Genomic DNA, 17632 nt, shown 5'->3' on the forward strand with positions numbered 1-17632 from the left:
ACTCCCACCCCTCCTCCCCATGACAGGACCTTTCACAATCACGCCACTTCCTGTCCAGGAAATCTCTCCCAGGGAAAATTCCTAAATATACAAAGAACGGCAGAAATCATATTAACCCTGTGTTAGAGATAATAGCCAAGGATGGGATGAACCTCCCCGTCTGACACACCACACCCCCTACATGCAATCAAACATTACGCATCAAAAGGGGGGGCGTTATTAAGTGTGAAGCTACAAAGAAAACATGCTGGCTAGCAATAGCGTATGATAAGAGCAAAACAAAACTGTTTATTCAGGATCGTCTGAACCAGTGTTGCCCAAGAGAAATACAATGCAAGCCACACACTTCCATTTTTGAGTCGCCACACTTTAAAAAGTGAGTGTATTTCACGAAATTAATTTTAACATTTTATTTAGCTTAATAGACCCCAATTATATTTATTCAATGTATACAAAACATGAAAAGTTATTCGTGTTAATTTTTTTTTTATATGAAGTCTTCTTTGGACTCCTAGCCTTGAAATGACGGCACATCTCAACGTGGATTTGCCACGTTCCAAGGACAGAGTTAGCCACATTGGCTCGTAACTACCTTACAGCACGGGTCTGACCCATTAGAAATTTTTAGAAGACTTAACTATTAGCTGGGGGGAAGAAAACCAGAAGGAAATACCGAAATCTTAATGATTGTGGACTTTTGCTGAGTCGTGGAAATATATGTGTGACTTTTTTTTCCTCCTCCGTTTTCCAAGGTGTGTCTAAATAATAAATCCCTATTGCTTTTAAAATAATAGCAAGAGCCAGCAACTTTTTAATTTTATAATCAAAGGCGTTTGAAAGATCTGGCTGGGTGAACTGCACCTGCTAGGCACTAATCTACTGATGCCTCATGGGGGGTGGGGGTGGGGGGTGAGGGCCCTGTGCCCCTGACACTTGGCATAGGATATGCTCTCCAGGCTCACTGGCTGATCAGTTACTTGGCTGAGGTGGGGAGGGGTGGGTAGGCCGGCTGGATGGGAAGAGGGAACTGAGTGGTGAAAATAGTACATTAGCAGATACAAGAGAAAACTAAACTCGGGCTCTTGTTTCCAAATCCCAAAGTGGCTCACTTGCTATCTGCATGACTTCAAACAAGTCACGTACCCATTCTGTGCTTTAATTTCCTCAAGTATAAAGCAGCAACAAGAGAGTAATTCTTTCAGGGGTTTTGTGAGAATTAAGTGAGATTATCTAGACAAAGTGTTGATAGCACGGTGCCTGTCACACAGCCAACGTTTCCACGGGGTGTTCTTAGGGGGAAATCAATGAACCATCAGTGTGGTCAGGCTGTCCAGCTCGTTCGGCAGTGGCCCTGGGACACAGGCTAAGAGCCACACTTGCCTTGGGTCCCTCCCCCGGCCGCTGTCCTCCCAGTCACACTCCCACAGGAGCCAGTCCGTGGATTTGTGTGTGGTCCCCCATGCCCGACAACCCCCCACCCAACCATTCCCCTTCTCCAGACCCCAGCTCCACAACCCGCTTACCTGTACTACCTCTGGCCTCACATTGAAGGTGCACAGCCAGTCACTGAACCGAGGGTAGCTGTTGAGCTCCGAGGTCCTCTCACTGGGAGCCACGCTGAGCTTACACTGCTGCTGCTTGCAAATGTAGCGGACCAGCTTCGCCTGTGGAGCCCAGGAAAGAGGAGGCCATTTTGTATGGGGTTCATACATGCACTCTATACCCCAAGCATTATGCAAAAGAGCCTGCAGGGTGCCCCCCACCACCATCATTCAAACACCAGTGAAGTAGGAAATGGAGGAAGGAGGAGAGAAGAAGGATCCAAGAAAGCCAGCAGAAGACCTGGAGAGCCCCCCAAGACCCTCTCCTCACCCCAGAGCTGGCTGACACAGCCTCACGCCCAGGACCATGATCCTTAAGGACAATGGCCAACACTGGTCAGGAGAGAGAATGGGGTAGAGACCAAAGAAGGGCTTCCTGAGGGCGCCTGGGTGGCTCAGTAGATTAAGTGTCTGCCTTCAACTCAGGTCATGATCCCAGGGTCCTGGGATCAAGCCCCACATCAAGCTTCCTGCTCAATGGAGAGCACTAAGCTTCTCTCTCTCCTTCTCCTTCTGCCTGATGCTCCCCTGCTTACACTCTCTCTCTCTCTCTCTCTCTCTCTCTCGCTATCTCTCTCTCTCGGTCTGATAAATCTCTACTGAAAAAAAGAAGGGCTTCCTGCCCTGGGAGGGTTGGAGGATGGGTAAGAATGTGAGGCTATGGAAGATGTGGGGGTTTGGGGAGAATGAGTCACCTCCCACTTAGAAGCCTTCCAGCTAGAATCAGGCTGCCTGGGCTGGGATCTGGGGGCTCAGGCACCCCCTAGCCCTATGACCCTGGGCGAGTTACTAAACCCCCATGCCCAGAAAAGCCTCAGTTTCCTCGTCCAGAAAATGGGATAACAACAGAAAATGGGAAATGAAGCACTCGGAGCACACGCCAGCACCTGCTGGCATGCGGCATGACTGGCCGCAGTCCTCCACTTGGGCTCACCAGTAGGCTCTGAGGAAGCACACCCTGATATGTATGCAAATTTCAGATGTATGAGTCTATGCATTTTCCAAGGGAAAAGGGTCCACAGTTTTCAAAAGCCTCTCAAAAGGCTAAAACCTCAAGAAGGTAAGTTTTTTTTTTTTTAAAGATTTTATTCATTTGACAGAGAGAGCAAAAGCAGAGGGAGCAGCAGGCAGAGGGAGAGGGAGAAGCAGGCTCCCCGCTGAGCAGGGACTCCCAGGACCCTGGGATCATGACCTGAGCCCAAGGCAGACACTTAACCAACTGAGCCACCCAGGTGTCCCAAGAGGTTAAGTTTAAGTAAGGACAGCCTGGTTTTGGTCAGCCTGGTGCTCTCTCTGACAAACCCTGGGCTCCAACCAGGTGCCCATGCACAATACTGATGAATGCAGAAGTGGGTGGGATGTGTTGGGGAGCCCCTCTCCAACCTCGGTCATGGCCCAGGACTGATTAAAAGGAGGATGAGCAGAACAGACAGCAATGAACTCACAGCCCCAAGAGGAGAACCAGGGAGCTGCCAGGCTCGGCTGAGACCAGGGACCCAGGGACCCCATGAGGGCTCTTGTCACACTGACAAGACTCTAGTGACCTCTTCCTGGTGACTTTAAAGCTTCCCTGAAGGTGTGTACAACCTTCCAAAGTCCTGTTGGACCCTGCCGAGAGGAGCCACTTCCCAGTCTCCTAAAGGGTTTTCATTTTTAATGCATTCCTTTCTTCCTCATCTGCAAATATCTCAGTATATTTCTCTAGAGGATTCTTTTTGTTCCTCACAATACTAAAAAGTAGTAATAATTAGGGATATAATATTTCAAATATCTAGAAAGGCTCCCAAATTCCTAGCAGGAGCACTTGACCATGTGGGGACCACAGACCCCTCCAGCAGTCCAGAGAGGTCCTTAGTCCCTTTCTAAGAATAATGCTTCAAATGAAACACTTAGCATTACAAAGGAAATCAATTTTATTTAAATACAGTTCTCAAAATAATATTTAGAATGGTGACAGAGTACTAAGAGCCCATCTTTATTTCTTGCTTTGAAGATTTACTTATTTACTTGAGGGAGGGAGAGAAAGAGAGAGCACGCCACACGTGTGCATGCACCAGTGGGGGAGGGGCAAAGGGAGAGGGTCCCGGGTAAACTCCTCACTGAGCGCAGAGCCTGATGTGGGGCTTGAACCCAGGACCCTGAGATCACGACCTGAACCAAAATCAAGAGCTGGATGCCTAACCAACTGAGCCACCCAGGGGCCCCTCGAAGCCCTTCTTTATTACCCCATAAAACAACAGCTGACCATGGGTTTCATAACTGACAGCTTTGAAGCTGTGACAAGCGCAAACTACTTTTTTAGATATCATCACAACTGTAAGGTAATATGCAAACAGCTGTGCTTTTTGCTGGAGACCAAGTGACACATATGTCCTTGTGGCCTACATCCAAACTGAGTAACATTAAATTCCAGTTAAGGCAAGTGACATTAAAGATTCCTTTTGTTCCACTCCAAATTCATGGACCACCTGATTTCCATCCATAGACCCCAGGCAAAGAATCCCTGTGGGGCGCCTGGATGGCTCAGTCAGTTAAGTGTCTGCCTTTGGCTCAGGTCATGATCCTAGGGTCCTGGAACCCAGGCCCATGTGGGCCTCCCTTGTTATCTGGGAATCTGCTTTTCCCTCTGCTCTTTCTCTTAAATAAATAAAATCTAAAAAAAAAAAAATCCTTGTGAGGAGTGAAAAGAGACCCACAATGACAACAAAACCATTGCTTCTCCACCAGCCTTTCTGAAATTTCCCTAGAAACTTTGGTCCTGGGCTCACAGGCTGATAGCCTGAAGGGCGCCAGGCCCTCGTGTGGTCCTGAGCCCCGTTAAATCCTGCCACCTTCTAAGGGCTCAGTGGAAAGCAGGCACAATTTTCCAGAGAGGGAACACCGAGTCAGAACAAAGATAATTCCACCCAATTCCCAGTTTTGATAATTAGAGAAACTTCCACGGAGGCAAAGCCCAGCCTTCTTGGACCACATGCCTCGCAGATACCCCAAGATGACATTGCTAATCAAACATTCTTTGCACCTCTCAGTGTCGCTGCTAATGGAACAGTCTTGGCAGAGGCTGGCAACCCTGGGTTGCCACAGAAGGGCATCCGCTGTGCCATCGTGGAACTAAGTCCCCAGGAACATCTTTAGAGCGCAGGTGAAAAAACAAGATGTGAGTGCCGCGTTTATGCTCTAGGATAAAGCAAAGGCACTTGTGTCCCTTGTCCAGACTCCCCCATCCAATGATCCATCCCTCCCAGGGTGACCACAGGCCAGTTCCAAAATCAATGGCCCCAACCTTCCTTCCCAGGCTCTTTACCACTCCACTCTACCCCTGACCCACCGTGCCCTGGAGGTGTACACTCACCTGCAAGTGACTTCTCAAAGACTTCTAGTACCTTCCTACCCCCGGAGCCTCTGCTCCAACTGCCTGCAGTAGCTTCGAGTCCCCTCCTCCTCTGGCCACAGACCAGGTCTCTGGCAAGACCCCCAGCCCCAGACCTACTCACAACCCCTGCCTCCCATTGCATACGCGGGGTCTACACCATGCCAACAGCCCGTACCACAGTGGCCTCATTATTCACTCTTCTGACCCAGTCACCCCCGACAGATTCAAGTTCCCAGGGCAGCAGACATAGTACCAGGCTTCGGAGTTGAACCACACTGGGGTTCAAGTGTAGGTTCTGCCACTTAACAGTTATGTGACCTCGGGGAAGTCGGCTCATTTTTCTGAGTCGAGGTTCTCTCCTCTGTCCAACAGGTGTGGTGACATGGAGCCCGTGGTCTGTTGGGGGGATTGAACTATGGTACAGAAAACCCCATAGCTACATTAAGTCGCCAGATGAGTACCCATCGGGGCAGGGACTGTGTCCACCTCATTCAGGACTGTCCCCACATGCCTATTACGGCACACAACACGTGCTCACAACAGCCTGAGGAAGGAAGGAGGCAAGGACACAGCTGAGTTGAAGAGCTTCTCATAGCCTGATCTTTCCCTCTCCAACCTCAGCTTCAAAGAGACAGGGCCAAGCATCAAATAACCGGATGGAGTCATAGAGGTCAGGATGCAGGCAGGGGCAGGGAAGGCTGCCCACCACTGGCGTGAGAACGGAGGACCAGACCCCCAGGAGCCAATTAAGAACGCATCCACTCTATAGATGACTTTGACTGTCACAGGTCAACATCAAGACTGGCCAGCCCGGGGGCGCCTGGGTGGCTCAGATCATGATCTCAGGGTCCTGGGATCAAGCCCCGCATCGGGCTCTCTGCTCGGCAGGGAGCCTGCTTCCCCCTCTCTATCTGCCTGCCTCTCCACCTACTTGTGATCTCTGCCTGTCAAATAAATAAATAAATAAATATTTTAAAAAAAAAAAAAAAGACTGGCCAGCCCAGCCTCAGCAATGAGCCAGGGTTGGGCTTTCTTGAATTCAGTCCCCTCCCACACATCCGACCCCTTTTGTCTTCAAAGCCCTCTGCCCAGAAGGCTCTTCCCCAAGACCTCTTAAGCTCAATTTAGAACTCCACTCCTGCAGGGAGCCCTGCTCCTCAGCAACCCCCCTCCTCCCCCACTAGAGCACTCGTCCGTCCAAGTTCTAATATTTAATTTGTCTGTTTCAGGGACACCTGGGTGGCTCAGTTGGTTGGACGACTGCCTTCGGCTCGGGTCATGATCTCGGAGTCCCGGGATCGAGTCCCGCATCGGGCTCCCAGCTCCACGGGGAGTCTGCTTCTCTCTCTGCCCTTCTCCTCACTCATGCTCTCTCTCCCTGTCTCTCTCTCAAATAAATAAATAAATAAATTAAATCTTAAAAAATAATAATAATAATAATAATTTGTCTGTTTCCCTCCTTAGACTGCCCTCTCCACGAGATCAGGTGCCTGATCTGTGTTCTGGGCCCCACTAGAAACCAGCAGAGCTCCTGGGGCACAAGGTTTGCCCCGTAAAACCTCTCGCTGGATGAACGGACACACGAACACAATGGATACATCTCGCAGATCTGATGGGCACGCAAATCGACCAGAACGATCGCAGAAACCAAGGCCAACAGCACAAACAGCCACTCAGGAGTCTGAGAGTCTCAAAAAGTAAGGCAAGTTCCCCAGAAGAGGGACGAGTGGCTTCTTTTCTTGAAGGCTGCTAGAGATCCCCGCCAGATAGCACACAGCAGCCCCCCAGGAAGGATGATGCTGAACTTGAAGGGACTCCTTCCTACACCCAGTTAGCCATCCATTCGCCTGGCCATGCTGACACAAGGCAAGAAGACACCCAGGGACGCATGGTGACCCACTTGCCAGCAGGTCTGATGTCCCGGCAGCTGGTCCCCCGCCCCCCCTCCCCCGGAGCTCGTAAAGAAAACCACACCTACACGTTTGGTTTCTGCAAAGTCGCCAAGCTATTCTCATTCACAAAGGATTCACCCCAGGTGCAGCAGCTTCCAGCTGCGCGAGACAAGCCTGCCTCACTTTTTTGGAAAGCTGGTCAGAGTCCCCAGGGGCTTCTTTGCCAGACAAACCACAGTGGGGGGCCTGTCAGCCCAGGGGCCAACAAGGGGACTGTTCAGGGATAGTGTCATTTTTTTCTTAACCATGAAACCACAAGATATAAACTTTCCAGAATAGAAAAGCACCTGGGGTTTCAGCAAAGGGACCAGCAGCAAGAGGAAAGAGTCATTGGCTCTCTGGCCACCACGGAGGACAGTGGGCTGGAGGTCACGTCTCACACCCTGCCCCCAATATGTTTTTGCTACACTGAATGTGTGTCCCACTCCTATCCCGACATTCAGCCTGGCTTCGCAGCTGGTAGGTAGTACCAGCCGCAAGGGTACACAGGAGGTGCTCACTAAGTGTCCCCCTGACCCCGATCAAAGACCTTGGGAAATCCCCCTTCGTTCAGCTTCAACTTCACCACCTATGAAAAGGGTATCATTTCATACAAATGGGGGCCAAGAGAGTCACCATATATAATACTACTTGGAATAAGAAAAAAAAAAAAAGACAGGTCCTACAACATCACCATTGGTTACTCCAACCATATCTAAGAACGGCACTCCGCCTCAGGACAGACGGTCCTGGCCTCTCAGCCCCTTGTCACCACACTCCCTCTGCGGGTGGACACAAATCTAGCCAGTCGGTCTTCATTTCACCACCTGTAAAATGGGACTGATCTACCTCAAGAGGCTATTGTGGAGATTTATAGGAGAAAACAGGGAGGTAAATGTTCAGCAAAGCGCCTAGAAGAAGGAGATCCTGCACTCAGTGGGACGCCCTCACCAAGCCACGCCTTCTGGTTCTCCTAAAACCTCTCTGGGCAACAGGGCAGTGTGGGTGGGACTGTACCCATTTCAGAGACTGGGGGGTTAAAGAAGACCCTGATGGCTGGCACTGGTCCTCAGGACAATGCTGGTGGAACCCAGAGATTGGGCACATTCATTTAAAGGCATGAGGGCCAGGACCTGGCTCCCATGTTGACTCCAGCTCACACGCGCCCTGCCTCTCCTCGGAGGGCTCACAGGTTCACATGACAGCACCAGAGAGCATGGCTGGAGTGCAGCGGCATCAACTCGGGGGCCCCTTGCCTCACCTGGCATACCGATCAAAGGCAAATATAACAGAATCTGCCCCCTGTAGCTGCTCTAGCGTGACTCTCACAGAGATCTCCCAAACGGAGGTTGCCATAAGCATGGCTTCTCGGTGGGGTTGGGGAGGGGGGAGGCTGTCAGATATCCCCGGAGAGCAGACACCTGTCAGAGCTCCCAAAGCACAGGAGAGAGAAACTTCCACAGAACAGGAAGCCGCTCCCAGAACTCAAGGGGAATCTGAGACGCCTTCCATGTGGGCTCTGCTCAAAGTTCGTCCAACGTGCCTCTGTGTAGGCATCCACAGCTCCCAAATCCACCCTCCAGAGAGAGCATCCCGGCTGTCGCAGGCAGCCCTGAGACATGCACTCTGCTACAGCCAGAGTCCTGACATCCTTTGGAAGCAGCCACAGCGGGGTGGGCTACTAGCGCCTTCACCACTGGTGAAATGGGCATCCCAGCAGAAAACTCTTGCAGGTTCCCACCGGGCAGTGGGATGAGGGCCGGCCATTGGGTCTGACTGGCTGGGTGCGGTGGTCATGTCCGGGCAGACACCCTACCCAGGTTCACACAGACGCCCATGCCCCCTGTGTACCACCGGCACCTGCTCCAGCCAATTGAGGGCCATGCCTCCTGTTGTTAACGGTTCCATCACCTGGAGAGGGAGGCACAGACTGAGCAGCCAGGCAGATGGAAGGTCCAGCCGTGGTATTCTCACTCACCAGTGGGGTGGCCATGACTAGTTACCCCATCTTAGTCTCCTCACCTATAGACTGGAGGGAACAGCGCATGCTCCACAGCTCTGCTGAAAACTCAACGGTGGGATTCACCTGTGCAAGGTGCTCAGGCCGACAGCTAGAACATAGGAAGGGCTCACTACCTAGGGTGCTCTTAGCATCCGTGGCTTTGCAGACAACTGGCTCTGCGAAATAAAAGTCAGCCACCCCCAACCCTACAGCACCTGGGGTGGGGAGGTCCCCATTTGGTTGACCCCCAATCTGTGATCCAGGCTATGGAAGCAGCCAGATGCAAGACATCTGTAACCCTAACTTGACCACAGGCATTGACCACTGGAGCAGATGTCTGCCCTTCTCAGTGTCGCCGGTTTTCAGGGGTCAAGCAGGGCAGAAGGTTCAGTCTATGGGGACAGATGTGAAAGTCTGAAAGGTAAATGGACACATGAATCCCGGGCACAGACAGGGATGGTCGCCAGATTCCGCCGTACGGCAACGGGCTCTCTCAATTATGAATGTCCTGTCACTATTCAGTTATCAGCCTTTGAGTTAGAAGGACCTCTTCTATTTATGTAGTAACTTATCACCTTCTCTCCCTGGATCCTCAACGAAAATCCCAGGAGGTGGGAATTGCAGTAGACCCGTGAACACACGGGACTCATGTCCCAACCTTCACGTAACCCCAAAGCTGGCAACGTCCCTCTCAGCTTCTATCATTCTCCCCACAAAACACAGTCCGGCAAAAATGAAGACACCACAGACCCTTCTGGACCGTTGGTGGAAGCACTGTGCGCTCGACATCAAGTCGAAAACAACAGAGCCGTGTCGCGATGAGGATGCTGGGCAGCCTGCTTGGCTCACTCACTAAGGGACGCCCGCCCTCCCTGCAAGCAGCAGTGTGCGGTTCTAAGCCCAGCCTCCTCTCACCGGCAAGTACAGTCCATTGCTTAGGGTCACTCACAAAGAGTCAAACCACAAATGCTAAACCCAGAAGCCTCGCAGGTGTATTTCACTATTCCCATCTTACAGATGAGGAACTGGGGTACCGAGAGCTTTGTAACCCTCTCCTGTGGTCAGAAGCCCCAAATCCAGCATTGCCCAGCCCGCTGTAGGCACCAAATCTTCTGAATAAAAGGCCCAGACTTCCCCACTCTCCAAATGTGTCCACTCACCCCAGTGAGCCACCACCTCCAATCCTAATTTGCAAAACCTATCTTCTGAGCTACACCCCATCCCCAGCTCCAAACCAGCTCTGAATTCATCAAAACTAGCCACCACCCTACCCAGTATCTAGAGCCACCCCTTTCAAGGCTATCCCAGCATCTTTGCAGAGTAAGGTAAGAGGCACCTGGATGGCCACTTTGGACCAGCCTCTAGCTCACCAACACCTATAGGGCCCTGACTCCCTCCTCCAGGTGGGCAACACCATACTCTTTAAGAAGATGCTGACAGCAGGTTTTGCTAGTGCCCAGCCCCCGTCCACCCTGTCCCAAACTCCAGGGAGTTGCTAAAGTTCTTGAGACTTACTCCAATCTTCCCTAGATAGTTCCTGAAACAGCTGCTCCTTCTCAGGCATCTCTGGCCCTGCCCGGGCCTTAGGGCTGTTCCTCTCACTTTTCCCACCCCCTCCCCAAAGCCGGAGTGCACTTCTGGGGACTTCCTGCCAGCCCAGCCAGCGAAGCTGTCTGCTCTGGCTGCCACGGCTAACGTGTTGCAAAATGATTTCTGAGAACGTAAGGAAGCCTCTGGAGGTCGTGACGCAGCTGCCAGCTCCACACGTGGGCACAGGCCGACCACAGCCCACAGTTCCAAGAGCACCAGAGGCAGCCCTGGGTCCCCTACACTGCTGAGCCCCCCAGAGCCCTCAAAGGGGACCCAGAAGGGCTGTTTTTGGCAAGCAAAGGGCCCAGGAAACAAGACTGCCAAGCCAGCAGGGCCAGGAGAAGAGCAAGTGACCTCAATCCCCAGGCTGGGCATTCTGCAACCAGTCGTCCTCTACCCAGCTCTGTCCTGCGCCCATGCTCTCCCGGGGACGCTGACAGCCATGTGCGTTCGTGCGGAGACAATCTCCCCGCCAAGCCTTCCACTAGCAACCCTGCCCTGACGTCAAACTCGGAGTCGGGGAACTTCAAATACAAACAAACAAGTCTGCCCCAGACCACAAGTGGAGCCGTTCCCAAGGAGGCCAGAGAGGATGTGGCCACAACTGGGAACTTAGGGCTCCCTGCCCTCCCTTGACTCCCCTGGAGCCGCGGACTCCGAGGCCTGACAAAAGGCTGCAGATGGGAGCCTCGGGCCCAGGCTGAGACCAAATGGGCTCCATCTCCGGCATCGGTGACAGATGTGAGTGCCTGCCTGGGGCTGGTGACCCCATCCAGAAGCACATGCGATCAGCAGCCCCCCTTAGATAACAGCACCGGCTGTTATTGCCCCTGCACTAGGTATGAGTATGCAGGGAAGGGAGAGCCAGCTGTGACCAGGAGGCATACACAAAGCTTCCTGGGAAAGAGAGAGCTGGAGCCGGGCCATGGATGGCTCCAGATGGGGCTTTGCTAGGCAACACCCCCTCTTCCGTCGCAGGCTCCGCAGCGGTCATGACACTTGACAGGGAAGATCTGGAAGAGGAAGGTAGTTCCCTGACCTCAATATCCTCAGACAGTCTCCACCTGAGAAGCCATGGGTGAGTCAAAAGCATGTGCTCTTCGGAAAGCAACTTTTCACTTGGCAAGCTGCTGGAGCAAGCGTCTCGGGGTTACCTTTCCCGTTTTGCTTCGTGCCCCAGTTTAATCCTAGAAGCTCCCAGGTCTCTGTGTTTCTGAACCAGTCCTAGGCGGGGACTGTGGGACAAACTGGACTAAATCATGAGAAGGCAAGACACCTGCTTCATCCCTTAACTGCCCTGGGCCTCCCGTGATTGCAAGAGGGAAAGGAAGGAGAACTTCTCCAGCTATAATCCTATAATCCTACCTATAATATAATATAATCTATCTATCTATATCTATAATCTATCTATAATCTATCTCTATCTATAATCACGCGACAACCGGTCAGGAGATGTGTTCCCAAGGCCAGCCCCACAACACAGTCCTAAGCCACCGAGGGCAAGGCGACAGACGACTTACCCGTGAACAGGCCTCACGGGAGAGTTGTGGGAGGCAAAGCAGGCCATCGCCAACACAGTCTCAATGCTTGGTGGGAAATCCAGGGGAGGGCAGACACAGGTGCTATCCACAAACCAGATTCCAAAATGACACCACCTTTGTCTCCGTTCACTCGCTCAACTCCATCTGCCTGCCTGAAGCTCACCAGGCCCAGAGCATGGCTTGGTCTGTAACCCGTCAAGTGCAAAAGGTAATCCCAGAGATGTCCTGACATTTGTAATACTGGAGAGGACACAGGTGCGAATTACTAAATGGAGGCCTAGAAAAAAAAAAAAGCAGAGGGCGCAACCTAACGCAAAGGCGAAATCCAGCCGACGGGACCACCCCCTTAACTATCCTAAAAACCTTGTCTCCCGGAAGCTTCTAGAAGGATGGGATGGGAGAGGAGGAGGCACTTCAAATTCTGATCTGAGAGCACCGTGTGTAGGATACTGTGCTGTATGCCAGGGATACAAAAGGCTTTCTTTTCCAGGAGCAGGATTGTTTGCCTAGCAACCACAGACAAGGAGAAAGGGCTACGGAGGGAGCAGGGGTCAAGAGCAAGTGAATGCCACAACTGTCGATCAGTTGATAGAGGTCAACTGATGTGATAGCAAACGCCCCCAAATGATGACGGCCTCTGCCTCGGCGTTGCCCATGACCTATCTAATGTCCATTCCTGACTTGCTCCTCACTCCCAGGCTGATTTTGTTTTGTCACCGTGCCCAGTGATAAACTGGTCTGAGTCAGTGTTTGTCTACGCCGACTTCACACCACACTAACACGAGGCCCAGCCTAGACTCCCATGGGATAGGTGGGGGGGTTCCCAGCATGGCTGTGGTGTAGCTCTGTGTGTGACAGTTCCGGTCAGTGGGACGCAAGGCCCCATCCACTGGACTGCTGGGAAGGGTCTGCTTTCCTCATAAGGGGGGCAAGCTCTGGGGCTGTCCACCACCTCCTTCCTGCTTTAAAGATCTGACTGCCCAGAATGATCCAGAGAATCAGAGACAGCAGCACTGTTCAGCTGCTGTCAACACGTAAGCCATTTAACCCCCAACTTCTCACTATAGAAGAAACCTAATGGCCTATTTGTTGAAGTCACATTTTCTGTTACTTGCAAAGGAGAGTGGTCCTTTCTGCTAATGCTAATTATGCCCACGCTATCTCAAACCTCTTTCTAAAGCTTTTATTTAATTTCATGTTTCTAAGCCGAAGCCTTCCTGTTGGCTTTCAGAAAACCTGCAAAAGGAAAAAGTATCCCTTCAGTCTTCTTGGGACCACATGCTATCCAGAGGCATCCCTCCAAAAGTCCTTCCAAATTTCAAAGAGCAGCTATGTTTTCATGAAGTCCAATTTGCCTGTTTCTTTTTTTTTTCTTTTTCTTTTTCGGTTTGTGCTTTTCATTTCCTAAGCAATTTTTGCCAAGCCTACATTCACAAAGATGCTCCCCCCCCATGCTCTGTTAAGTTTTATAGTTTAATCTTTGTTTAGGTTGGTCTATGGTCTATAAAATTGGAAGTCATTTTTGTATTCCAAGACTGTTTTTACCATAAGCCTGGACTGATTTTTAAATTGGATATTCCTACACGCCAGGCACAGTGCTCTGCACTTTAAGTGTATTGTCTCATCCACAGTCATGTGAGGCCTCTGACTGGGACTATGATAGGGGCTTCTTGGACCCACCAGCCAGGGACAGCTGATGTCACGTGGAGCATGTCACCTCTGCCGCAACAGAGGTTTAAGTACTTGCTGTGGGATCCCAAGGAGACTGGGTCTAATTGTGGGGTGTGCTGCTACAGTCCTGGGAAGGCAGTGACAGGCTGGGGTGAGCTGTGAGGTATGGCACATAGGGTAAGGGACAGAGAAGGCACTTCGGGTGGGGGCACACTGTGAACAAAACCAGAGTAATGACAAGTTTGTTTTGTTTTGTTTTGTTTGAGAGAGAGAGAGAGAGTGGGGGCGGGAGAGAGAATTCTAAGCGGGCTCCACGTCCAGTGCCAAGCCTGATGGCAGGGCTCAATCTCATGACCCTGAGACCATGATCTGAACCCAAATCAAGAGTCGGATGCTTAACCAAATGAACCACCCAGGCGCCGTGGCAGAAACTTAAATATATGTATATGGCCAATAGCTGAAGAGTAGAGAGGATGGGAAAGGGCAGGAGAGCAAAGTCACCCAGGGGTCAGGGCCCACACATGCAGATCCAGGAAGGTTCTGGAAGGTCCCGGAAGGTCACACTGAAGGATCTACACTCAGTCTCACAGCATGGAGAGGAAAACACCTGATCAGATTTGCATTTTTGAACCATCAACATTCTGGAAACCATGTGGAGGATAGATTGAAATGCGTGTGGAGAAACCAGAGAGGCAGGAAAATCAATTAAAAAGCCACCGCCATTCAGCAAGTGATGAGAACAAAAGGTAATTTCATTAGTGACAACGTGGGTGTAGAGGAAGGAGCAAATTCTAGAGATGTTTTATTAGCAGTTTGACTATAAAGACAAGACTTCCCTGATTGCTTGTCCAGGGAACGTTTGGCATGCCAACCCCGTGGAATGCAGGAAACTGAAGAGCTGACCGGCTCGGCGAAGCCACCTCAGGCCGCACGCAGCTCCCACCCCAGCTATCTCCCCACTCCGGAGCTCTGTCCCTTCGCCTTCTCCCAGGCAGAGGGAAACCCTGGACCTGCTGAGAACAAGAGCCCACCCCTCTGACAGCTCATCTCCAGCATCCCTGCAGCCCCCCGGGGTGGATCAGACAGGGGCTAGGGAGGGGCGGCACTTGCCAGGGCAGCCAGACCCCGGAGGAGTCTTCACCAGCCAGCTTAGGGCTGCTGGCGCTGTCTGGCCCCCTCCAACCTGTCTGTGCAGGAAACATGCCACCCTATTAAGGAGAGAGGGCCCAGCAGATCATGGGGATTAGCGTCAGACAGATCCAAGTTCAAATCTCACCCCCACGCTAAGCTAAGGGACCTACCAGTTCAGGGACCATGAGCAACTGACACAATGTCTCTGAGCCTTTATTTCCTGTTGTAAATGAGGCGGTGGGATTGGAGGTGCCAGGGGGTGGGGGGGGGGGAGGAGGCTCAAAACATGGCTGTAAAGACAAAAACGATATAGTATCTGCCAGCAGCTGACGTGCTGTAAGTGACCGGCAAATATTTGTCTCCATCTCCTTCTCCACAACCTCGATTGTGGGAAAGGCTGGGCTCTGACAGCTGACAGGCAGACAGGGGCAGGGCGTGGGGAGAACCTGGAAAGGCCAATGTCCCACTGCAGGTGTCAATTCCCGAACTACTGACGCAGCTGCGGTCTCCCCGTTGAGCAAGGAGAACGAGCAGCTACAGAACCAAATAGTTCTGACCGTGAGCTAGTCTCCTCCTACCCCCACCCCTACCCCCGGAGGGTGATGTTAAGTCAATAGATTAAAACCGAGCACTCCTCAAACAGTTTTGCCAAAGTCACTCCTCAAATGCCTCAGAAGGAGTGGGGGGGGGGGGGGGGGGAGGCGGAGCTGGACCACGCCACCCATACCTTTTATCATAAGGGATCTGTGATGGTCATTCAACTACCTACGGCATTCCTTATTATCTGAGCAGAGGAAGTTAAAACAAAGTTTGGGATGGAACTGCCATGGGGCTGAGGTGACGTCAGCTCTGGGAGATGGGAGCCGCTGAAGACGACCCTTTCCAACAAACAACAGCCAAAGACGACCGGATTTCTCCCCTGAGCCCCGCACACCGCAGCAGACACAGCGCTGACTGGGCTCATGTCATCCACAAGCTCACTAGCAGAGAGTGAGAAAAGGCTCAGATAACAGAAAGTCACTATGGAGTCATCTCAGGAACATGAGCCAGAGACAGTATGAGGGATGGTCAAGGGCTTGAGGCTTAGAGCCTGGCAGACCTGAGTTCAAATTCCACCTCTACCTGCTGTCCAGTTGCCTCAACAAGGGCAATTTAAGTGGACTTTGCTATGTCTCAGTTCTCGTATCTGTAAAATGTGGGGAGTCATAGTACTACCTTCCTGGGAGGGAAATGTAAAGCAGTTAGCCCTAGGCCTGGTGGATGGTAACACTCACCTCCTATCATCTTTATCATAAAAATTCCAGTACTTGGGGGCACCTGGGTGGCTCAGTCGGTTAAGCGTCTGCCTCCTGGGTCTTGGGATCGAGCTGGGCGTCTCAGAGAGACACCAGCTTCACCCTCTCTTTCTGCCTCTCCCCCTGCTCATGCGCACGCTCACTCTCTCTCTCCCAAATAAATAAATAAAATCTTTTTTTAAAAATTCCAGTATCTTACTATCTTTGAAGGCTGTTAAATTCTGACATATTTATTGCTTTAAGAATCTTAAACATGTTCCTGAATGAGTCCATTTACATGGCAAATCCCAAGCTACTCCCATGTGTGCCCTGAAAGGGGCAGACGAAGACAAGGCCAGGTGAGGCTAGAACACAATTAGGACAGAGGACGGCCTTCTGACTCTCACTTGATTTCCAGGAGGTCAAGAGCAGGTCAACACACAAGCCAGAATGTGCTGTGTAAACCCCTGCAAGTGGACTGAGCAGAAGAGCAAAGTAAACCAGAACGCTATTAAGACATATATAACCCTGGGGTGCCTGGGTGGCTCAGTGGGTTAAGCGTCTGCTTTTGGCTCAAATCATGACCCTGAGGTCCCATTGGCGGTTCAGTGGTAAAATTCTCGCCTGCCATGACCCTGAGGTCCTGGGATCGAGTCACACAATGGGTTCCCTGCCCAGAATGGAGTCTGCTTCTCCCTCTGCTGCATGCTCTGTCAGATAAATCAATAAAATCTTAAAAAAAAAAAAAAAAAAAGCACATAACCAGGGGCACCTGGCTGGCTTAGTTGGTGGAGCATGCAACTTCTGATTGTGGGGTCATGGGTTCAAGCCCCACACTGGGTGCAGAGATTACTCTTAAAAATTCCATAATTAAGTATCAAAAAAAAAAAAAAAAAAGAGATGCATACAAGCTGAGGAAGCAAGCTGAGGAGAGCATGAGAGGGGTGGGCAGAGCAGCCACCGGGCCTGGCACACAGGCTGTTATCAGGAGATGTCCTCTGACACCGTTCAGAGACAACGACAAGCAAGAATGCACACACGCCTACCCACCACCCTGGACAAGCTCCAGTTGAACAGAGAGAGGACCTACTTCCAAATAACAGAGCAGGCTTGCTGCCGAACTCCTCAAAATCAACTGACCACGACGTAGTAAAAAAAAAATCAGATGGTAACACTGACAAAGTGCTTACTGGGACCCGGGTACCACCTTAAGGACTTCATATATATTAAGTCACTGATGCCTTGTAACAAACCTGAGAGAGGCCCTAATGCTTTCCCCATTTCACAGAGGGGTAAACTGAGGCCAAGGAGCAGTCCCAAGTCACAAGGCTACTGAGCGGCAGAATGAAAATCTGAGCCCAGGCAGTTTACTTGCTTGCTGAGTCTGTGCTCTAAGCACAGACTAGATCACCTCCTTGATCGACAGGTGTCTGGGGCACCTACTGTGAGCCAGGCCAGGGCTGGGCATCTCGGTGGGAGGATCCTCATTTATCAGTAAGGACTCAGAGGTTCAAGAAC

The 17632-nt window shown here is 51.4% G+C and overlaps 1 protein-coding gene across 9 annotated transcripts in view; it reads right to left on the reverse strand.

The window, feature by feature from the left end:
- The window catches only part of KSR1 (kinase suppressor of ras 1), a 148301-nt gene that overhangs the window by 67571 nt on the left and 63098 nt on the right, over window positions 1–17632 (reverse strand). For all 9 annotated transcript variants that reach the window (XR_004280776.1, XM_032322286.1, XM_032322289.1 and 6 more), the window contains exon 2: window positions 1524–1664. Coding sequence is in view for 8 of the 9 variants with exons in the window: in XM_032322286.1 (XP_032178177.1) it covers window positions 1524–1664 (141 nt within the window). In the remaining variant the exon portion in view is untranslated. The remainder of the gene's footprint in view (window positions 1–1523; window positions 1665–17632) is intronic.

The sequence above is a fragment of the Mustela erminea genome, chromosome 18 (genome assembly GCF_009829155.1).
Source record: "Mustela erminea isolate mMusErm1 chromosome 18, mMusErm1.Pri, whole genome shotgun sequence".
In the NCBI taxonomy this organism is placed as follows: domain Eukaryota; kingdom Metazoa; phylum Chordata; class Mammalia; order Carnivora; family Mustelidae; genus Mustela; species Mustela erminea.